This window comes from Ascaphus truei, chromosome 10, assembly GCF_040206685.1.
Source record: "Ascaphus truei isolate aAscTru1 chromosome 10, aAscTru1.hap1, whole genome shotgun sequence".
Lineage (NCBI taxonomy): Eukaryota > Metazoa > Chordata > Amphibia > Anura > Ascaphidae > Ascaphus > Ascaphus truei.
The window spans coordinates 49219784-49244178 of record NC_134492.1 but is presented as its reverse complement, the minus strand read 5'-3'; the positions used below and the strand labels follow the sequence as shown (position 1 = coordinate 49244178).

Here is a 24395-nt window from a genome sequence, read left to right as displayed (position 1 = left end):
AGGTATAGTAACAAGTTAATGGAGGTCCCATGTGAAACTGTCCTTTACTTAACCGAGTCTGATTAATTTCAGAAATAATGGTAGTGCAAAAATGAGGGTTTTTTTTTAGATAAATGTATTAAGATTTTTTTAGAATGGTCCTACAAGTTAGTTAAATGTGTTCATGGAATCGGATGATTTCCAAACGCTTTTTTTAATTTCTTTGGTCCATAATCAATAGGATCTGAAGCAGTTTTCCATTTGCTTGGGAATAATCAGACCCCGTCCATCTGAATGGAACTAAAACCTTCCCAAACAAGGGGTGTCGTGCTCCGTAGGATATTGTTTTAGGGCTTTGTGCCTGTGAGTTCCCATATCCCATACTGTAGCTCACAGAATACTATGAGAAGCAGGATTATTATCACTCGTATTGTTATGTCTGAGTTGCTCAAAAAAGATACCAACAGAGAAAGGGGATAGAAGGGTTTATTTATCAACATTATGTCAATATTGTGCTTTTGAAAATTCCCCGCTATTGTCCTTTGCACCAAAAAAAGTTTTTAACAAACGTTTGCTTCCCTACCTTAGATTTGTTATAAATAAACCCTGCTACTTCTGTCACATCTCTGGGGAAACGGAGTAAAATGCAAATATACGTAAAATATGACTTTTCATGATGTATTGCAGGAGTGGCCAACAGGTTCGGTGTTAAGGATATCCCTGCTTCAGCACAGGTGGCTCAGTGGAAGAGCCTATGTCAGCACCGGTGGCTCAGTCATTCTGAATAAACCACTGATTGAGCCACCTGTGCTGAAGCAGGGATATCCTGAAAACCTGACTTGTTGGGGGCCCCTTGGGGACTGCAGTTGGCCAGTCCTGCTGTACGGGATCCTCACAGAACTAAAACGGCACCTTGAGGAATATGCACCAATAAATGAAGACGTTTCTGATTTTGCCGACAAAGTTCTCTTCAGTTGCTCTCTCAAAAATGCAATTAATTAAATTCTGCAATCAAACAATTAATGTAAAGAAAGAAAAACCCGACCGGATTGCACAAAGTTAAGGAAGCCACGGAAGAATATAAAATGAAGAAACAGTGGCGGAGAGAGACGCAGAATGTGGTGCACCTCATTATAATCTGTGCCCCATGTAACTCCCCCCCACCCCCCAACTCCTCCTACTGACTCTCCCCAAGGTGCAAGCTGGGGCAGAGACGCAGAATGTGATACACCTCATTATAATCTGTGCCCCATGTAACTCCCCTCCACCCCCCAACTCCTCCTACTGACTCTCCCCAAGGTGCAAGCTGGGGCAGAGACGCAGAATGTGATACACCTCATTATAATCTGTGCCCCATGTAACTCCCCTCCACCCCCCAACTCCTCCTACTGACTCTCCCCGAGGTGCAAGCAGGGGGAGGGACGCAGAATGTGATACATCTCATTATAATCTGTGCACCATGTAACTCCCCCCAACTCCTCCTACTGACTCTCCCCAAGGTGCAAGCTGGGGCAGGCAACGCAAAATTGGAGCAAAATGCTTTGGTTTTGCTCCAAAATTGGCTTGATGTATAGACCCAAAATGTGGTCAAGGCCAGGCTCCCAGTGAGCTCCTTGCTTCTCATTATAATTAATGGTTTAATTACATGAAACCTTTTTAAAGAATAGTAAAAGCACAATGAAGACTTGCCCTAAAGAAATGACCATCTCATTTGCATGAGGTGCAGTTGGATAAAAGGTACCTGTTTAAAGTGACAATCCAAGCCTGCACAATTTTTACTTTTTTTTTTTAAATATAGAATTGAAATTAAAAACTGAAATGACCAGGGTTCAGCTCCGGAGACCCCCTGCTTCAAGACATACTGACCACTGAATTAGGTGCCGGTAACAGCTCTCTTCGGCTTCCAGGGTTCACACTATGTCTGCTATTTAAAGATCTCGGGCCCTGCAGGCCAATAGGAAGCCGTGACGTCATCGGTGTGGCTTCCTATTGGCCCTTGTGGCTCGGGAACTTTAAATCCCTGCTTGCTGAGCCAAAGCAGCTACCGGCACCTACTTCAGAGATCAGTATCTCCGGAAGTAGGGGCCCCTGGAGCTGAAATTAATGGGGGTCAGCTCCTGAGACCGCCTGCCTCATACCTATCAAAAAATAGAAATTTGCAAAAAAAAATCTCCAGCTTGGATTGCTTCTTTAAGCTAGCATTGGTCAAGGATGCTACCGTACATCGGAGTCTAATGCGATTCAGGTTCCTCCATGAACAAAGTGTTTTTATTAATCATCTGGAATATAACAAGCAATGAAACGACAGCACCGTCCTTTTACAGGAGAGATTTTGTGGATCACACACACTGCGCGTGGTACTGATTCAGACGGAGCACTTCTGCTGGATACTGTAGTTAAGGGATATATTTTGCAACTCCAGTCTTCTGCTGATGTCAATTTAAAGGTAACATGAATGAGAATGTTCTTGCATGTATTAAGGTGGTATTAATATGGTAATCCTTTGGTCTTGATGTATTATTAATATCAGTCACTGTAATGATACAAGTATCTAGAAACAGTAGGTGGGCAAAATACCTGAGGCTTTAGGTCTATATTAAAAATGAAAAATGTTTGGATATTTATTTCACTCGGATTTGGGGTTTGATTGTGCCGAAATATAGGTAGTAGAAGTTTGAGAAACCATCCGAAATGCAGTCGCAACATTTGCAGCTTTTTTGTGTTATTTCTAGTGTTGTACCGGGTCCCAAAAATGACCGGATATCCAGTTCCGGGTACGCGGGGTAAAAAATGACCCGGCTGGGTAACTGTGTAGTTTTGACTTACCTGGCAGCAGAGGACGTCATTCTTCAGCCGGTGGGAGGAGCAGAAGACATCCTTACATCTTTCACAGCCGGTGCTGATAGGAGCAGAGGAACATGTGACTGGAGCAGGAGCGCTACTATTAGACAGCTGGGGAGAAGCACGACTTCCGACTTCCGGTGCAGTTCCTCCCCAGCCGTCCAATAGTAACGCTCCTGCTCCGGTCATATGTTCCTCTGATCCCACCAGCACCAGCTGTGAAAGATGTCCTCCACTGCTCCCACCGGCTGAAGAATGACGTCCACTGCTGCCACCGCCTGAAGGATGTCTTCTGCTGCTCCCACCGCCACCAGAATGTCGCAGTGGTTCTCCTAACCCTCCGCCACCGGCTGCAGGTAAGTCTTCTGCTGCTCTGCTCCTGCCATTTTCCAAGAGGAGCACCGAGTGAGCAGAGCAGAACGGAAATTACCTGGCACCGGGTCCCAGCGCCCTGGGCCGGTTCCGGGTACTTTAAATATGGCAGGGTACCGGGTACATCACTAATTAATCACCTTGTCTCAAAGGAATAATAATTTTGCAATTTAACCAGATTTTAGCCAAATATTGTCAGGCAGCGAAACATGGTGTGTGTCCTAATTATAGTCTCGGCACCAATCGAATCTAGTAATTTTAGAGAATTGCAATTAGCACATTGGCTTAATGCTCGGTGAGTTGCTTGCACACTCTGACTAGGCCGGAAAATGTTTTGCTGGTAAAAAAAGAGGGCAAATTTTACGTGGTTTGCAAACTCCTGTGAAAGTTTCCCACATATTCAATTTTGTATTTGCTAAAAATACTGTGGGATGTCGTTACACATTAGCAGCTGACAGGAGTAGAAAGCGAGACAATAATCGTACCCATGGTGGATACATATCGAGGCAAAAGTGTTGCAATAATATTATATCATAATATTGCTCCAGATGTATCAAAGAAAAAATCCCATATGTATCCCCTTAATTATCAAGGAAAAAATCTCCAAGATATTTGAGAGAAAAAAAGTCCTATTGAAATCATAGCACTTTTTGTCTCTGAAATATCTGGTGGAGATTTTTGCCTTGATATATAATGTCCATTATTTCTAATATCCTAATATATTCAAATATATTTGTGAAACATTACTGTAAGAATAAATCTATAAAGAGCTGACACCAGAATTATTAGCAGCCCTTATATACATTGTCACCATTCACAGATTCTTTATTTGCACATTAGCTGCGGGACCTTTGTGAAGTGATGTGACACGTTATCATAGTTACATAGTAGATGAGGTTGAAAAAAGACGTACGTCCATCAAGTTCAACCTTTGCTAAATTTAGACAACAGATACTTTATCTTATATCTATGCTTATTGATCCAGAGGAAGGCAAACAAAAAACCCCAGTGACACATTATCCAATGATATCTCGTAAGGGGAAAAATAAATTCCTTCCTGGCTCCAAGAATTGGCGATCGGATTAATCCCTGGATCAACATCCTTCCCATGTATACTTATTTGGTATATCCCTCTATACCTTTCCTTTCTAAAAAGATGTCCAACCATTTTTTTGAACAAATTTATTGTATCTGCTATCACAGTCTCCATGGGTAATTAATTCCACATCAATCTCATCAGTACATGGATCTTGGTAAAGTGGCATTTTGAGAAGCACATGGAGCAATAAATACATTTAAAATACAATCCATTAAAGTGGCAATCCATCAAAAACAGCTTTTGAGAGACAATGGAATGCAAATTGTTTAGAAAAAGAATCTATATATATATATATGTTCTGCTTGGAAATCACATTGTACACATTAAAAGATCAGCATTATTTCCTAGGGAGGAAATAGCAGCCATCTTGTTTTATCCCTAAAAATGTCAAACATATTAACAGATATCTCTGGAGTGCTAAACCATAAAGAAGATTTTAAATTGCTATATAGACGTTCAAAAGATTTTTTTTATTAAGTGGTGAACTTAACCACACAGCACAAATGGAGCATATCAAGGATATATGTGATATAATGTGAGTTTGCCTGAATGAAAATGAATGACCGCCGTTGTTACAATCATACTGTTTCTTATTTCAGGATTACACGGAAGATTATGTGCAAACAGGCCTTGGGCAGCTGTATGCTTATTCAACAAGAATGTTTTCTTTGGACGGGGTTAGTGTTCCGTACACCTGGAATCACACCATCGATTATGATCATGTCCAAGGAAAAATGCCGTTCTTAGTGGAGACCCTGTATGCATCTTCTGTAGAAGCAGAGTACGACCAGCAAGAGGAATCTCTTACTTTCAGAATCCATTCTTCTATCGCCAAAGGTATAAATCGTTGAGCTTGGCTTATCCAGTCTCACAACGAAGTCAACATAAAATAAATAACTAAAACAACATACTGTATGTATGTTCCGGGTTTGGGTTAAGGGTCACAAGCAACTGCACAATGGCTACATTTGAAGACAGATTTAATAAAAGTAGATATTAGATGGTTTGTCCAAAGTCTACAACATTTTGGCTAAAAATGTAGTATACGGGTAAGGAGTCTGAGAGCCACAGGAATACAACATTTTAAATTGATCAAACTGCACCCTGGACCACCAGTGGTCCCAGAAGATTTTAATAGAGGCCCCAAAGCTCAGACAGCTCTCTCTCAGTCTGAGCATAATCTAACTGCACTAAACATGTGGATGCACAGAGCTAATTGTAATGCTCCAAATGATTACTAACACTGAAGTGATCTATGACATGGGAACATTTGAGAAACCCTTTTGTATGCTCACAACATAATTCAAGATGTAATAAAGTAACGCTTCTTATGAACCAATGTGGTTTGTACCGAGCTTAGTAACTCAGAGCTGAAATGTTATACCGTATGTAATGATGTTTAAAGAGGATGTTTGCATGTAAATAACCTACCTATACATGTATTAAGATTGTGATGTTTATTTTATAGGGGATTTGAGCAACCAGTGTCCTTCTGGATTTAGTTTTGATGTCTCAGGACCCTATTGTGCCGGTGAGAAATCAATAATGTATTTGTGAAATGGAACAACATGTTAAAATGTCATTTTATTACTGGAGGTAGTTTTCAAACAGCTTAAATTATGCCAGTGAAGGTTAAAGAGAAAAATACTATCTGAGCATCATAGAGAATGCACAGTAACATCAGTAGGTTTTGTCAAATGTAAAATGGAATAGCGATTACCATTTACAGGGTCAGTCCCCCTAGGAAGAAGGTGAACGAAGGCATGATTGATATGATTTAATGTAGCTGATTGACACTTTTACTATCCCTGACTAGTATAGGTATGTTTAAATAATTTTCTGACTTTTTCACTTTTCCATGATAAACTGATGGTAATGTGGGCGATTTGTTTTTATATAACACTGTATGCCAGTTATTAGAGGTAAATAGTTGTCTTTGTGCATTGTTTGCTTAGTAATCACATCATTAGTCAAACAGACTTTAAGCATACATCTAATATGATGGACTTGAGCAGACCCAGAGAAAAGGGACATTCATTTAATTTTTAACAGGATTCAAATGAGTAAAATAGTTACTTTATTAAATCTTCCAAAGGAAGGCGATGACACTGATAAATTGTTTATTTGTTTATTTTTACTTTCGACGTGAGACTGCCCTTTTATGTAGCAATCATATAAAAAATTAAATGTAATTGGTAAAACATTCAATGTATTGTATGCTGTCATAATTTGTAATCTCATGTTAATTTCGGAGTCGGTATTAGGGATTATCTGGGCAACCTCTCCTTATAATATATATGAACGGCAGAATCCATTTAATTTCCCAGTGTGGGAACATTTTATAAGATGGTATTGTATCAACAGAGTTCAAAATTCTAAATGTGTTGCATCAGTAAAACAGAAGCACTACTGTAATTATAGCAACAAAATTATATTGATGAAGGGGTTTCGGCCCCCGAAATTTTATGCCATCTTTATTATCTTCTTAATAAAAAGTTCACAATGCTGCAGTAGCACAGACGTTACTATGAGATTTGTCATATTAAACTGACGCCATGAAACAATAGATAAAATAGATTAGAAAACTCTGATGCGACTTTGTTTTGCAACTGTTCTTTAATTTTTCGAATGATAGTGTCTACACGCTCTGCCAAAAATGTTCTGTCCAGTAATGTTTTCCATGAACAGCTTTTCATTTAACACTTCCAGATGATGATGAATGTGCCGCTCATAATCCATGCTCTCATTCATGCCATAATCTTATGGGGAGTTATTATTGCTCTTGTCCAAAAGGGCTGATGGTGTCAGCTGATGGAAGAACATGTCATGGTAACGTGGTCCTCAGTTATGCATGACCATTTCACTAGTCCTTCCTTCTGCAATTTAACCACCTTCTTCTCGATCTCCTCACCATCCCTCTCTGCATGAGATCTCATTCTCCTACCTTAGTCCTTAGCGTCTTCCTTTATCTCTATCTCTGAACTACCTTTTTCCTCTTGTTCTCAAGAAGGTTCTGGAGATACCACATTTTTGTTTCTCTCTAACGATAATTTACCTTGATTCCAAGTTTCTTGTTTTTTACGTGCATGCAACATGCTTAATTTTCCTAATTTGCAGGTGCCTTACAACACTGGTTACTTTTGAACTTGGTCTGGTACATAAGCCCATACTTACTAAGCAGTGCTATGTATCTTATGGAGTAGCAGTTCTTAGTAACTAGGGGCAATACCGGTTTGGTACCAAAAGAGGTCCTCCTCAAGCCCGTTAGCCCAGACACCATCCCCGCACATTCTAGTGTCTGGCCACACGTAGAACTGGCTATAGTTTAATGCATTAGTTTGAGACGATTCAAGTAACTTGCGTTTGCCAACTGCTGTACCATATTACTTGGTAACCAGACATAAATGGAAGGATTTAAGTCATTCAGAAAAGATCACAATGAAATAAAACATTTGATGGATTTTGGAGAGAGGGATGCTGGAGAAACAGTCCTCAAATCTAAGTTCTGGGAAAGCAAACAGAATAGTTTCAGATATCTGACATTTGTCATACCACCCAACTGGAGTAATCTGATTGCCAATTCTTGGAGTCAGGAATGAATCTATTTTCCCCTTATGAGATATCATTGGATGATATTTCACTCTGGTTTTTTTGTTTGCCTTCCTCTGGATCAATATATTGTAAGTACGGATATAGGATAAAGTATCTGTCATCTAAATTTAGCATAGGTTGGACTTGATGGATGTACAGTATGTCTTTTTTCAACCTCATCTACAATGTACCTATGTAACTGGGATAGGCTGCATATGTCATGACATTAGTATCCAGAAGCACTAGTATTCTGTAGGACAAGGATTCAAGTCTTTTGAAAGACTTGAATAAATGTAACTATAATAGGTTGTGTTATGTGGGGTAATGTAGACTCGCTGTAGGTTGTGGTATCTTTCAGAGAACCAACATAGAGTTCTCCATAGATGACATAGTGTAGAGTTTTTTATTTTTTTTATTTCATAGGTTTCTTCTTCAAGGGTTCTGAGTTATTTATGGGAACAATGGAATCTGCTACATCTAGTGTATATAACAAATATATTTCATATATCTCCTCCTCCTCTATCGATCTCTCTGTGGGGGTACCCCAGGGCTCTGTCCTGGGACCCCTTCTCTCTTTACACACTCTCTCTAGGTGACCTAATCACATCTTTTGGGTTTAAATATCACCTCTATGCTGACACACAAATTTAACTTTCAACCCCTGACCTTACACCTGCTATACAGACCAACGTTTCTGAATGTCTCTCTGGAATATCATCCTGGATGGCCATCCGCCGACTGAAACTTAACATGGCAAAAACAGAGCTCCTTATACTTCCTCCCAAACCTGGCCCTATTACCTCCTTCCACATTACTGTTGGAAATACGATCATTCACCCAGTAGCCCAAGCACGTTGCCTAGGGGTCACACTCGATTCCCCTCTCACATTCTCCTCTCACATTCAAAACGTTTCTAAAACTTGTCGCTTTTTCCTCCGCAATATCACAAAGATACGCCCTTTCCTCTGTTACTCGTCTGCTAAAACTCTGACTCAGGCCCTCATTCTCTCCCGTCTCGATTTCTGCAACCTCCTGCTGTCCGGCCTTCCTGCCTCTCACCTGTCTCCCCTACAATCTATCCTAAACGCTGCTGCCAGAATCACTCTACTCTTTCCTAAATCTGTCTCCGTGTCTCTCCTCCTGAAATCCCTCTCCTGGCTTCCGATCAAATCCCGCATCTCACACTCAATTCTCCTCCTCACTTTTAAAGTTTTACACTCATTTGCCCCTCCTTACATCTCAGCCCTAATTTCTCGTTATGCACCATCCCGACTCTTGCAGTGTCTTCTCAAGGATGTCTTCTTTCTACCCCCTTTGTATCTAAAGCCCTCTCCCGCCTTAAACCTTTCTCACTGACTGCCCCGCACCTCTGGAATGCCCTTCCCCTCAATTCCTGACTAGCACCCTCTCTATCCACCTTTAAGACCCACCTTAAGACACATTTGCTTAAAGAAGCATATGAATAGTACTGTGGATAATCCTGGACACATGATACATAAAGCTTGGCCCCCTGCAGATGCACTTACTAGAATTCCCTCCTACTGTCTCTATACGTTCTCCTACCTACCAATTAGATTGTAAGCTCCTCGGAGCAGGGACTCCTCTTCCTTAATGTTACTCTTATGTCTGAAGCACTTATTCCCATGACCTGTTATTTATTTTATTTGTTATTTATATGATTACAACATGTATTACTACTGTGAAACGCTATGTATATTTATGGCGCTATATAAATAAAGACATACAATACAATATTTGTGTTTTTCTGCACTGTGGAATTTGTTGCATGTTATAAATTATAATAATTATTATTATCAATTGAGCCACCCGATTGCTATAAATATAAGTCAGTAAGATTTTTCTCCCTATAATTGACATATGTTGCAGTGTTTTTTTTAGTTTTCTTTCTTCTGTATCAATACTAATATAGTATAAGTCCCTCAATTCTAATGTAGAATTAAGGAGAAGATTCAACACAATTGATATCTGTCTTTTTTTCATAACATTGTCAACTACTTTGTTACTAAGAATTTGGATTTCATGTACACTTGTTCAATTGTATTGTATTGTATGTCTTTATTTATATAGCGCCATAAATATACATAGCACAATTAGCAAAATGTGCTTGTTGGAGGTTTTATTAAGTGCATGTATATTTGTGGGATAAGAAGAATTCTGTACACAAATAACTCTTATCTCAAAAACTATAAATAGTTGCAAATAATGTGAGTTTTTTAATGGCCAGGTTGCGTTTTCTTGTAGACATTGATGAATGTACATTGGAAGAATCTCTCTGCCGTAAAAATCAAGAGTGTAAAAACACCATTGGGTCTTATCTGTGCGTTGTGAAGTGTAGCGCTGGGTTCAAAACCGCCTCCAATGAACTGAATTGTGAAGGTATGTCTTTAACTTATTTAATATTTTGTGAATGTTTTTAGTGTTTTTTTCATTTTCCTTTTTTATTGTTATGCTGTTCATCATGCCAGTGGATTCTGCATCTGCACATACCTTTGGGGCTGGTGTTGTTGGGTACCGCTCATAGTCCTTCACGGGGTACCAGCGACGGCGTGAATCCACCCTGCACAGGGTTAAGTTGCATTTTTTGCTGACAGGCTCACAGTGGTAATGACTTGCTCACACACTCAAAGATTTGCTGATTCCACAAGACTCCTGCCTCACAGTGTTATACACCACTCCTGTGGACCAATTGCTGTTATTCATACTGTGGTTTCTTGATGCACCGGACTCTGGGACTAAATGCAGCTCAACCTTTCACATCCTCTGTAAATAATGGCTAACCCTTATTTTATGAATCAGTGACGTAGTTATTCTAGTGACATTTAATAGCCATAATCATTTTTGTTGCTTCTTTCCCCCTCAGATATTAACGAATGCCAAGAACCGAACCCTTGTCATCAGCGCTGCCTTAATAGTATAGGAGGTTTCCACTGCGAATGCGATGCAGGTTTTCAACTAAAAGGAAGAAGATGTTTCGGTATAACTTTAAATATGAAAACATTGAAGTCTCTACATGTGAAACGTGTGATGAAATTAATGTATTCTTATGGTGTTTGTTTAAGATTTGAATGAGTGTCGCCAGAGTGTATGCAGACCAGACCAGCTTTGCAAAAACACACGTGGTAGTTATAAATGCGTTGATTTGTGTCCCCGGGGATTGATGGGAGCAGAAAACGGATCCTGTGTCGGTGAGTTTTCTTCTTTTTTTTTTTTAACCATCAATATTGTCATTTGGATGTTAATTAAAGTGTTAGTCCTTCCTAGGACCAAAGTGAACTAACACGGACCCCGGCTGAAGGAGTGGTTCAGTGAGTAACGGCACTAACTCCGAAAACAATGATACTGACTGAAGTGAGGGAGCCTGGTCCCAGTGTCGGCTCCTTGTCACCTTGGCATCTCTCTTTATTTCCTTGTGGCATCGAGATTAGAAAACAAATATAATGGCATTCAAATGATCAACAGGTTACATTTAGCTGATTGATATATTTTTTAAATATATATTTTTCAGATGATTTTGCAAACGATTGCATCACGAATAAACCCCCCCCTCCTCCGGCTAAGGGAAAGGGGGGTCACACTGAAAATAAACAGTCCCGAATATCTGTTGCTTGTGGGAGTGCAGGTGCTCAGCCGTTTTCCTTGTTCTCTCAGGGTGCTGAAGGTCCAGGCTCTTGATGATGAGTAAAAAGATAAAGGGCGCCAAGAACTTTTATACACTTTATTTAAAAACAGGACTTCTTCCTTGGGAGGCTCACACAGCATTCCCCAAAGAGGCACATACTTTCCCTTTCTTCATTGTCATTGATAAGGCCTTGCACAGCCTGGATAAAACGCCCGCCTACTGTCTCTGTACATTCTTCCTACCAACAAATTAGATTGTAAGCTCTTCGGAGCAGGGACTCCTTTTCCTAAATGTTACTTTTATGTCTGAAGCACTTCTACCCTTTATGTGTTATTTGTATTATTTGTTATTTATATGATGGTCACGTATATTACTGCTGTGAAGCGCCATGTACATTAATGGCGCTATATAAATAAAGACATACATACATAAATGTGGCTGTTCCCACCACTTCCACTGGGACCCGTTGGCAGGGAGCCCTCGCGTTTGAGGAAACCCACCCTATCCCCCTGACATAGCTTCTGCTCCCCTCTTTTGAGGACCGCTGAGAACCTATCCCTTCTGGCAGCTATGAGATGATACTCTAAAGCAGGCCTGCACAACTCGTAAAGTGAGAAGGGCCGAACTGCTCCAAGAAAAAAAAATTGGGCTGCACGGGTAAAATCATCATCATCACCATCATCATCTCTCCTCCAGCACCTCATCATCATCATCCCCATATCTCCCCCAACACCCCTCATCATCATCCTCATATCTCCCCCAGAACCCCTCACTATCAACCTTTGCGATACTCCCCATCTATCTCTCCCCCTCACCCACACACATAATATTCCCCCTCCACATCAAACACACAATACTCCCCTGCACAGCACACACATCACACTCCCCTGCACCTCACATCCCTCACCCACCTTGCACCTCACATCGCTCTCCCCCCTGCACCTCACATCACTCTCCCCCCTTGCACCTCACATCACTCTCCCCCCTTGCACCTCACATCACTCTCCCCCCTTGCACCTCACATCACTCTCCCCCCTTGCACCACACATCACTCTCCCCCTTGCACCTCACATCACTCTCCCCCCTTGCACCTCACATCACTCTCCCCCTTGCCCCTCAAATCACCCCCCTTGCCCCTCAAATCACCCCCTGCCCCTCAAATCACCCCCCCTGCCCTTCAAATCACCCCCCATGCACCTCAAATCACCCCCCATACACCTCAAATCAACCCCCCTTGCACCTCCAATAACCCCCCTGCACCTCAAATCACCCCCCTTGCACCTCAAATCACCCCCCTTGCACCTCAAATCACCCCCTTGTACCTAAAATCACCCTCCATGCACCTCAAATCACCCCCATGCACCTCAAATCACCCCCCATACACCTCAAATCACCCCCATACACCTCAAATCACCCTCCCTTGCACCTCAAATCACCCCCCTTGCATCTCCAATGACCCCACCCTGCACCTTAAATCACCCCCCTTGCACCTCAAATCACCTACCTTGCACCTCAAATCACCCACCTTGCACCTCAAATCACCCCCATACACCTCAAATCACCCACCTTGCACCTCCAATGACCCCTCTGCATCTCAAATCACCCCCTTGCACCTCAAATCACCCCCCTTGCACCTCAAATCACCCCCCATGCACCTCAAACCACTCCCCATGCACCTCAAATCTCTCCCCATGCACCTCAAATCACCCCCATGCACCTCAAATCACCCCCATGCACCTCAAATCACCCTCCCTTGCACCTCAAATCACCCCCCCTTGCACCTCCAATGACCCCCCCCTGCACCTCCCATCACCCATCACCCTCTCCCCCCCTGCACCTCACATCACCCACAGGGCCGCCAACAGAAATCATGGGGCCTGGGACAAATGAAAGGAGCAGGGCACCCCTGCCACCCCCCCCCCCCCAAACCCATAGTGCACCTACCACGAAAAAATATCTTTTAGAGCGCAACTTTTACTTAACTGTTTTCTTATTGTGATACAGAAAAAAACATTACAATGCAACCTGTTTATTTTTATATTTTCAACAAAAGACATGTGACTGCCTGCCTGGGTGGGTGAGTGAGTGAGTGGGTGAATGACAGTGACTGGGTGAGTGAATGACAGTTGGATGAATGATGGTGGGTGGGTGAATAGCGGTGGGTGGCTGATTGGCGGTGGGTGGGTGGGAGAGAGTGACTGGGTGGGAGACAGTGACTGGGTGGGAGACAGTGACTGGGTGGGAGAGAGTGACTAGGTGGGAGAGAGTGACTGGGTGGGAGAGAGTGACTGGGTGGGAGAGAGTGACTGGGTGGGAGAGAGTGACTGGGTGGGAGACAGTGACTGGGTGGGAGACAGTGACTGGGTGGGACAGAGTGACTGGGTGGGACAGAGTGACTGGGTGGGTGGGAGACAGTGACTGGGTGGGATACAGTGACTGACTGGGTGACAGTGACTGGGTGGGTGACAGTGACTGGGAGAGAGTGACTGGGTGGGACACAGTGACTGGGTGGGAGACAGTGAAAGTGACTGGGTGACAGTGATTGGGAGAGAGTGACTGAGTGGGAGAGAGTGACTGAGTGGGAGAGAGTGACTGAGTGGGAGAGAGTGACTGAGTGGGAGAGAGTGACTGAGTGGGAGACAGTGACTGGGTGGGTGACAGTGACTGGGTGGGTGACAGTGACTGGGTGGGAGAGAGTGACTGGGTGGAAGTGACTGGGTGGGAGAGAGTGACTGGGTGGGAGAGAGTGACTGGGTGGGAGAGAGTGACTGGATGGGAGAGAGTGACTGGGTGGGAGAGAGTGACTGGGTGGGAGAGAGTGACTGGGTGACAGTGTTACAGTGACTGGGTGACAGTGACTGGGTGACAGTGACTGGGTGACAGTGTTACAGTGACTGGGTAACAGTGACTGAGTGACAGTGACTGGGTGACAGTGTTACAGTGACTGGGTGACAGTGTTACAGTGACTGGGTGACAGTGACTGGGTGACAGTGTTACAGTGACTGGGTAACAGTGACTGAGTGACAGTGACTGGGTGGGTGACAGTGACTGGGTGACAGTGACTTACCTTGACTGGGTGGGTGCAGCTTGCCGTCGGACGTTTCCCCTCCTGCCCCCCCGATATCCCTGCGGTAGCTGCCCAGGACGGGAGGGGGGCGTGGGCTCGGGGGGGGGGGCGGTCGGGCTCGGAGGAGGGGGGGGGCGGCACGGGAGGTGAGCTCATAGGGGGGGGCAAAGGGAGGTGAGCTCGGGGGACGCGGGAAGCTGGCCGCGGAGGGAAGCGGTGGGAAGCAGGCCGCAGGAGGAGCTGGCTGTTACTTCCCCCTCCATCCCACGTTGGGGGGGGAGGGGGCCCAGCGCATGTGCACCGGGACCGCGGGGAATCGCCGCCATTTTTTTAAACTTTTTTTATATTATTTTTATTTATTTAATTAATTAATTAATTAACTGGCGCCCGGCCGGAGTCATCGCGCGCCGCAGGGCCGTATGTTGTGCAGGCCTGCTCTGAAGCAGGGGTGTGCAAACTGGGAGGCGCGGGGTTTACAGAGGCCCCGAGCGGTTTTCGAAGGCATTAAATTAAATGCCGGGGAAGTGTCGAAGGCCTCTGTAAACTTTACTTACCTTGGCTCAGACAGCTTCTGGAGACGCGTAACCATGACAGAACGCCATAGCCAAGGTAAGGAGGGGGGGGGGGCGCGAGAAGGAGTGGGGGAGAGCTGGCAGGGGGGCGCAGGGGAAAAAGATTGCGCACCCGTGCTTTAAACGACCCAACACTAAGGACCCTATGATGGAGTGCCTTGCCATCCTCTCTTGTGGGGATGACGCGTCTAAGGGCGATATAGGGGGATCCTGTATAATTTTATTAGTGACTTTCTCTCACTGGAAAATAACAAAGGGTTTTTTCCTAGTTACTTACTATAAACATATTTGCAGGTGAGATCCCCTCCTCTGGTTCTTCCTGGGATCTGAGGCAAAATGGCTGAACCCTGCTTTTATATAACCTTTGCCTCAGTCACTGAACAAATTAAAGGGTGGGCTTATTTACCCAGAGCCATCCCCATACACAGGGTAACTCTTCTAGCAACTTCTAGAAACAAGGCGTGGCTAGATAACTGACCTGTAAATTGATACACAAAATATGTTATATGAGAATATGCAACATACAAGGGCCTAACAGAGATTTAAACCCTTACTCCCCTAGGGACGAGAACTGACTAGGGCCAAATATTCTAGCATACCCTAAGGGTGCTACATTTATCTAAGGTCTTTTGCTTCTAACACAGTTTGTCAATCCTCAAAACAAGGTATGAATTGTTTTGCCTATTGACTGTATAGTGATCATGAAGCCATCATTATCCAAACATATAAATAGAAGTAGCAGATATGCTTCACTTCAGCAGACACAGAGAAAAGGAGATGTTCACATTTATGACTTTTTTAGCCTAAATTGTGTGGTGAGTCCATGCTAACCCATTGCTTAATTTAGGCCTCCCTAGACTTGCTTATTTCCGGCAGTTCCTGTAGAACACCATTTTGGACGATTTAATAAAGAGAATGTGAAGAGTATGTTAAAGGTCTCAAGAAGGAAAAATGGAATGAATCTGTAATTAAAAAAAAGACTCTTTGTTCTGTTTTTCTCAGATATCAATGAGTGCAGAGATACCTCACATCGGTGCCGATATAACCAGATATGTGAGAATACACACGGCAGTTACCTTTGTGTTTGTCCCAGGGGGTACAGGTCAGAAGGTGATGGAAAACCATGTGTGGGTACGTATAATAATAAAATTAATACTTTTACCTTGATGTATATATTGAATAATTTTAGTCTTCATAAAAAAATCTGTACTATGTAACCAAATATAAACCCTTCCTCTGTGGATACCTAGATTTAGAGTACAGCCAGCCTCACATAATAAAGGTGAAGCCCGACTTCCTGCCCCAATGCCGTGTGTAATGGCCGACTCTGTGAGGCTCATTTGGCCTGTATGTTATGTATTTTGTGTAACCGCTTCCAGAAGAGATCTTTATCACTGTGTGATATCTGAAAGGGGGAAACTGTGTGTCTTGCGGATCTGGGATTGTATAAAAACACTTTTTTCCCCTGTGGTAGTGTAGCCAGCAATGGTCGTTGTGTTGCTAGTATTTCTCTGTGTGCAGACACAGTAATTCACTTAGCTGGGCTGAATACAGAGAAATGCCTCTGCCAGTTCGTGGCAGAGCTTGGGAGCGGCTTGAGTACCTGGATAATGTTGAGCGGGGAAGTGCTGTGACTCAGGTCCAGGAACTGGTTTTCAGCGGTGCAGAGCCTTTGTTCTCCGAGATGCTGCGGCGCCTACCCCACAGGGGGTATGGGACTGGCCAGGGGAACCGTTGCCAGGTCTCCTCCCCGTAGGTACAATTCCCATTGGCCACATTGAATTTCCTGCTTGCCTGTAGCTCCCTCCCGAGGGGAGTTTGAATGGGACTGCCAGGGACCCCCGCTGTGTTTATCCGATGGGCCATTAGTCTGTCTGCAGAAATGTCACAGAAATGTTGCAGCATTACTGGGGTATTGCCCCAGATTTTCCCAGGCAAGTGTTCGGATACTTGTGGCTGCATCAGTAGTTTAGTATCATATTACCATGATTTAATAAATCAGGAATTCCAATATTCTAATAGATGGTATATAATACACCTCATATGTAGCACTAATATAAAAGATATAGAAAATAATAACGTTTTATTATCCAACGACGCAAGTGTGATTGATTTACAGTCATATTTAAAAATCCCCAATGAGGGCCAAATGATTACTGCCAACCATAGATAAGTAGGATATCCTAATAGAGTGCTAGTATTGCAGTATCAATTGGTATCCAGAATATACGCCTTCCGAATTGGAGGGGTTATCTAGTGCCCCTATGTCAGTAAAACATCCACAGATAGATGATATGCTGAGAACAGTGCTGTAGATATTAGACTTAATATAATGGTAGCCCCGTTGGAAATAAAGATAATCTTTATAGGTTAAACCTGCGGTAAAAAAACACATAGGTACTATATAATATTACCAACTTATGACCGCCAATATAGTTGACAACACAAGTATATGAGTGTATAGTTGTAATCAAAATATAGAGTTTACAACATTGTAAAGAGAATTGACAATAATGTGGTACTTGACCATTGGCGTTAGGCCGTAGGTTAATCCTTCATCTGCCCACTCAAACATTCATCTCTGAATTGAATTTTGCCAAAAAATCTCTGCAAATATTTTGCAGATCAAATTTTGACACATTCGCTCATCTCTAATATGGAGCCAACAGAGAGTTTTCAGGAGGACAGCAGCAGAAGCTGATGGAGAGGAGACTGAGGTTATCCTCGCAGAAGCAATCTGAATAGATTGAAGAGTAGAAAGCTGGGAGGCCAGTAAGTGTCGAATGTTGCAGTAGTTACATGGGAGAGAAGGAGGGCATGCATTAACATTTGAATAGTAGAAAAACAGAGAAAAGGTTGTGTTTCAGTAATGATGTGGAGAAAGAAGCAGCAAGATTTAGCAGAAGCGTTAAGGTGAAGGGAAAACAAAACAGAAGAGTCAAATATAAAACCATTAACAATGGGCTTGGGGAACTGGATTTGGCCTGTTTTCCAAAATGAATATACGTTTTTACTTAATTTATTTTACAGATATCAATGAATGTGAAAAGCAGGATGTGTGTCAACATGAATGTCAAAATAATCTGGGAAGTTATCAGTGCCTCTGTCCATCCGGTTATTATCTCATGTCCCATGGAAAGTCATGCCAAGGTATGCGGGACATTTCTTTTTGTGCATACAGTTTATTTAGGGTGTAAGCTTTTGGTTTACTTTTGAGGAAATTGTTATTCCCTATAAGAATTAACATTTTGAATTGTTCATCTGCTGGAAAACAATACAGAAAGGGAATTATGAATTAAGCACTTTATGGCTTTATAGGAAAATAAGCTCATTAAGCAAGATGTTATTCTGGCTGTATTTACAGATGCAGCCACAAGTATTAGAACACTTGTACCTGGGAGATTCTGGTAGATTCTGCGGCAGTCTCACAGTAAATGCCTCAACATTTCTGTGAGATTCTTAATGGCCCATCGGATTAGCACAGCGGGGGATCCCTGCAGTCCCATTCAAACTGATATGGGACTGCAGGGATCCCTGCTGTGGTAATCCGATGGGCCATTAAGAATCTCACCGAAATGTTGAGACATTTACTGTGAGACTGCCCCAGAATTTTTCAGGCAAGACTTCTAATACTGGTGGCTGCATTTGTAGGCACATATTTACTACGAAGTGCTATTCCAGAAGACACCTTCTGGTGCCGGAAGACCTTGTATGACCCATTCAAGCAAATGTGCTGTTAGGCATCTTCTAGTGCTGGAAAGTCTTAGGCCGCGTCCATGGATAGTGCTCGCGGGCTGAGGCGCGCTTCCGCTCGACACTGAGCCCCTACAGCCGCAATGAGAGCGGCTTTAGTAGGGGCTCACCTACGGTTCCGCAAGCGCGGAAGCGTAGGTCTTAGGAAAATTTTACATTTTCCCGCTTGCCAGAGCGCAGGGCCGGTCACGTGAGCGGTTCGCCCAATGAGGGCGAACCAGCTCCGTGACGTCACTGGCCCGCCGACACGCCCCCACACGCCCATGGATAGCGCGCTGTCTAAGGCCAGGGAAAGCACCCGCTTTCCCTCAGCCTCAGCGCACCTCCGCCCGCCAGCAATAACCATGGCCGAGGCTTTATGGCCATGCTTAGTAAATATGTGCCTAAATACGGCTAAATAACATCTTACTTAAGCTCATCTTCATATAAAGCCATAACGTGCTTTATTCATAAAAGAGAGAAAGAAACAATCACATGAGTTATCTAATGCTCTCTAATTTAATTGTCGCCTGTATACGTAGGTAATGATCATAATGATTTTGTAACGATGCATTGAATTAGGAACATTGGCTTTACTACTGCGTATAGAATGAGTAGGATGGCGAGTATGAGGCCCATACTAAAGAGAAGAGGATATAAGTGGAGGAGGTCGGTGGTGGATTCTGATTTGGCAGCTAGAGAAGGAGACTGGAAAACGCTTGATATTTAGCTCAGATCTCAGCTGTGATGAATTAAACCTTCAGTGAGGCCAGCTGAGATTGCTACTCCCCCACACACTTTCTTATTACATACGTTTGAGTTACAACACATTTATTTTAAGCCGTTCATGATAAGTAAGTAATGTTCATGTATTTCTATATCTAAATGATGAGCAATTCATGTTACCCAACCTTTCTACAAACAGATACTGATGAATGTTTGGAGCAAAATATTCAATGCGGGGTGAATCGCATGTGCTTCAACATGAGAGGAAGCTACCAGTGCATCGACACCCCGTGCCCACCTAATTACCTGCGGGACTCCCTTTCTGGGTATGATATATTGTCATTATTAAATACAGATGTGGTGGCTTACGTGGCGCTGTTCCTGCTAACACGTTTTACGGGTATTTCAAATGCTCCATTCAAGCAAACATTATGCCAAAAGTAATAGGGGAAATTACGTTCCCGTGATCCCGCGATATAGCGTTAGCGGGTACTGTGCAGACAGATATTTCTGTATGAATTCATTAGGTAATGTAAGATTCTTTGGTATCCATTTAGAAGATGACAGATTATGTTTTTAAGTATACTCTTCACTAAAAGGTGTGACCCCAAATAACTGATCTAGAAACATCATTTTGTAAAGAATTTCACAATGTAATTGACAGCCATCCTTCAACAGATTTAACCATGCAAAGATCTGGCTGCTTTTGTGTCTTCCGAAATTAAGGATGATTTATTTGTCCTCGGGCTAAACTAACATTACAATAAAGATGTTGCCACTTCTTCCCTCATCCCTATCTTTATGTGCACGCTGATAAAGTCAGTGTAGGTTAAAGACACAGAAAGCAATTTATTGATAAACACTCCGCTTTCATGTGCCCCGAAGAAATGCCATTTGTAATTGATTTCCAGAGAAACAAAATAAGTCCCCCCCTAATTCCAGTTAAGATTTTGTTAATGTACGCAGCATCCTTTGGTTGCTACAACAACAATTTAGAAAGTCATATCCACTTCCTCTTTTGAAACAGGCTCTGGCACACACCTTTTTGAGCTCTGCACTTTGGCAACAAAGTATCACAAACAGATCTGTTGCTGTGTTCCAAACAACAGACTTTCTATTACTCTGAAAGCTGTAACAATAATGTGTTAGACTTAGTAATATAATGTTACATATCAGCTGCAGCATCTCACAAGACTGCAACACAAAGCCAGAAAGCGGCCATTTCATTAGGCACACAATCAGGATTTTACAGATTTATAGCAGGAGCCCCACACGATTGCCAGTTTAGGCAAGAATGCAGAATTAAACATTGTCACAGGCTACACACACACTCACACACACTCACACACACACCTCAAGCCCCTTATAACCCTGTGCTTGGGGTCCAAAGAATCACATCGTTATAAGCGGATCGCGTTAGAAATAATGTACAACTGTATGCAATAAAGTATTTACTGCACCGACACACTTTATTCGAGCAAATACCCAGTATGTACCTGGCAGATACCTGGAATGCGCCGCTCCTCACCTCTGACAGACCCCGTTGCGTTTGCCTTCCCAGCCTGGGTTCATGCCTGGCTGACGGGCGGCTGATCTGTTAAATGATAATGATTAGGATTTAATAGGCTGCAATGCTTCGCGTGTCTACCAGATGGCATAAATTCATGAATTGTAATGCAGTATATATATATATACTATGCAGTATTGCAGCCAGCGGGAATAAAATGCTTCAATCCCTTGCTTGAAAATAACCCAATGCACTCAGGCAGAAAACAGTCACAAACCTCAATACACCCGGGTATACCCGAATTCGTGGGACTAGCCGAGCTCGAATAAAGTGTGTCGCCAGTGTAAGATGCCAATAATCGTGTTGTAAAGTATTCATAAATGCGAAAATTGGGAGCCACGCTTGCATCGCGTTATAAGCAGATTCGCGTTGTAAGGGATCACCTTATAACGGGGTTGAGCTGTACATATATATACACATACAATATATATATATATATATATATATATATATATATATACACACATACATACATATACACATATATATATATACGCTTAACCCTGTTATAGCGCGGTCCTCGGGGGCCACCCGGTTATAAACGGGATCTTTTTTTTTTTTTTTTTGTGTGTGTGGTGGTACCGCATCCGCCGGAGGGGGAAAGCTGAGAACTCTCCCAGCGTTCCCAGACCCGGTGGGGCAGCGGCAACAGCACGCCGCACTTACCCGGCATCTGGCAGCTCTTCTCCCTGTCTCTGCTTCCTGCTTCCATCTTGTTTTATGCTGTCCTGTCCTATTTGTGCTTTCCATAGACCTGTGCACACACCGCGAGTGGTCGCTTTAATATTGACAAGATGAATGTGTTTTTACTCAACTCCAGGTATTGTTTGAAGAACTGTGCAGCAAATGATCTGGAGTGTGGTCTGAGCCCCTACGCCTTGCAATACAAACTCGTCTCCCTTCCGTTCGGGATCGCGGCCAATCGAGATTTAATCCGACTAGTGGCGTATACACAGGAGGACATATTACATCCGAGAACAACATTTCTAATCATTGAAGAAGATCCATCCGTTCCTTTTTCAATCCGGGAAGAAAACTTGAAGGGGGTCGTCTTCACCACTAGACCTCTCCGAAAGTCGGAGACCTATCGGATGAAAGTGAAGGCTCTGTCTTACAGTGTTGATAAAACCATTGAATATCAGACAACCTTTATTGTTTATATTGCTGTGTCTCCATATCCTTACTAAGACAGAATAGTGTTTGTTAAAAGGATACTTATTATTTTTATGCTACTCTCGGATACCACTACATCAATACTTGAAAGTTATGCCAAGGTAGTTTTCTTTATAATATACTAGGAATATTGAATAATATTGTTCTTGAATGTGACAGACGTTATCAAGTTAAAAATGTAATAATTAAAATGGTAATTTACAGTCCACAAATGTGTATGTCATTTATAGATTTTAAATAAGTATGTGATATAATTAACTCTTTTGCAGTATCAACCCACAATATACATTTGAGAGTGGGAGAAAGTTTTGGTTTTCAGAAAAACTGTAAAAAAAAAAAAAAATGTAATGAAATTAAGTCATATGTATAAAACAGCGCTAAAAGTAGTCTTGTCATTAAACTGACGCAAAGAAGAATACCAAATTGCATCTGGGCGCCAATGTGTGCAGCTTTTTTTCACGCGGAATTTTTTTTTCCACTTTAGCGATGGAGGTGGAGTTTGGGTTTGTCTGGGTTTGTGCTGCCTAATGTATATAGAGAAACAGTGTATCCTATAGAGGAGACTGTATCATCATTGATATACTGCACGCTAGAAGTTTGTCTCTATTATTGCTGCTGCTACTTTGCTACTTCTCTTGTTGATGCTATGTATCAAGTTACCACCACTATTTGATACTTGTACTTAGAGTACTTGAGAGTATAACCTTCTGCTTAGTTCCACTTTTTGCATTGCTTCTGCTCCAATTCATTCCACCAGGCTTTATCATGTTTATATTCTGTGATATTTCTCTGAGTTTTCATTTACCCTATTTAGAGGTTTAATTACATATTTTTTCCTCCTTTGTTGCTGACCGTACAGTGATCCTATGTTTCAGGAGAGGCTGTTCATTAACCCCTTCTGGACCTTATGGATACTGCAAGACATGCCACTAGATTACTATATCTTACAATAGAGTACCCCATAGTGGACTGCTGACGGCATTATTATTTGTGTTACTTTAGTTCTCGGGAGATGGTCCATTTATGTGTTTCTTAGTGTTTTTGCTACATTTGTCTCTTATGTTTCATCATTGGTTATTTACTTAATTACTTTAGTACTTTCACCCACTCTGAGTGCCCGTTATGGAGTTTCTGTGAATCTCGCCTTATGGGATTTGCTTTTTTTCTTTTTCTGTTATTCTTTCATGGTGTTTAGATGTCGGTGGAGGTGGAATTTAGATGTGATCGGTGGAGGCGGAGTTTAGATATTATCGGTGAAGGCGGGGTTTAGATGTCGGTGGAGGCGGGGTTTAGATGTCGGTGGAGGCGGGGTTTAGATGTCGGTGGAGGCGGGGTTTAGATGTCGGTGGAGGCGGGGTTTAGATGTCGGTGGAGGCGGGGTTTAGATGTCGGTGGAGGCGGGGTTTAGATGGTGGAGGCGGGGTTTAGATGTCGGTGGAGGCGGGGTTTAGATGTTGGAGGAGGCGGGGTTTAGATGTTGTCTGCGGAGGCACAGTTTATATGTTGTCGCTGGCGCACATATGTGAATGATATGCAATAATAAGTTTCAACAATGCGCCACTTTTGTACTCCATAAAGGCGTCAAAATTATCTGTCAAGTTTTTCATGATGTAAAAGACAAACTCAAAACCCGTTCTTCCTGGGTTTCTATGTATGGACATGTCACACCATGAAAAGAAAACACGTGCTAAATGTGCAGGGAGAACCTGAATAATGACACCAACGTGTGCCGCTAATGGTTTTAGCTGAGAAATCACATTTTTTAACGCAATACACACTCCTAATTAATTAGCAAAAAAACTATTCCTTTTAAATAGTCCCCAAATGCCCTTATTAACTAGAGGGTGCTAAGCTTTAGCACCTGTGGACTTACATTAATTTGGGCGCTAGGGCGTGCTAAAACTTACACCCGTCAGTGTGTGAGCCAAAGTATATTAACATGCTTTGTATCTCATGAACTTTTAGGTAATTAATTATTTCCTCTCTGATTTAATTTCTCCTGTTACAGAAATGTTTTTAATCTTTGATACCAAATA

General features: G+C 42.7%; 1 protein-coding gene across 1 annotated transcript in view; it reads left to right on the top strand.

The window, feature by feature from the left end:
* The window catches only part of HMCN1 (hemicentin 1), a 302818-nt gene extending 279193 nt beyond the window's left edge, over positions 1-23625 (top strand). The window contains exons 96-106 of the mRNA XM_075616900.1: positions 2304-2425; positions 4891-5128; positions 5760-5822; positions 7001-7120; positions 10145-10279; positions 10764-10877; positions 10963-11088; positions 16164-16292; positions 18192-18311; positions 19819-19945; positions 22007-23625. Of these exons, the coding sequence (XP_075473015.1) occupies positions 2304-2425; positions 4891-5128; positions 5760-5822; positions 7001-7120; positions 10145-10279; positions 10764-10877; positions 10963-11088; positions 16164-16292; positions 18192-18311; positions 19819-19945; positions 22007-22373 (1661 nt within the window). The 3' untranslated portion in view covers positions 22374-23625. The remainder of the gene's footprint in view (positions 1-2303; positions 2426-4890; positions 5129-5759; positions 5823-7000; positions 7121-10144; positions 10280-10763; positions 10878-10962; positions 11089-16163; positions 16293-18191; positions 18312-19818; positions 19946-22006) is intronic.
* The last annotated feature ends 770 nt before the right edge of the window (positions 23626-24395 follow it).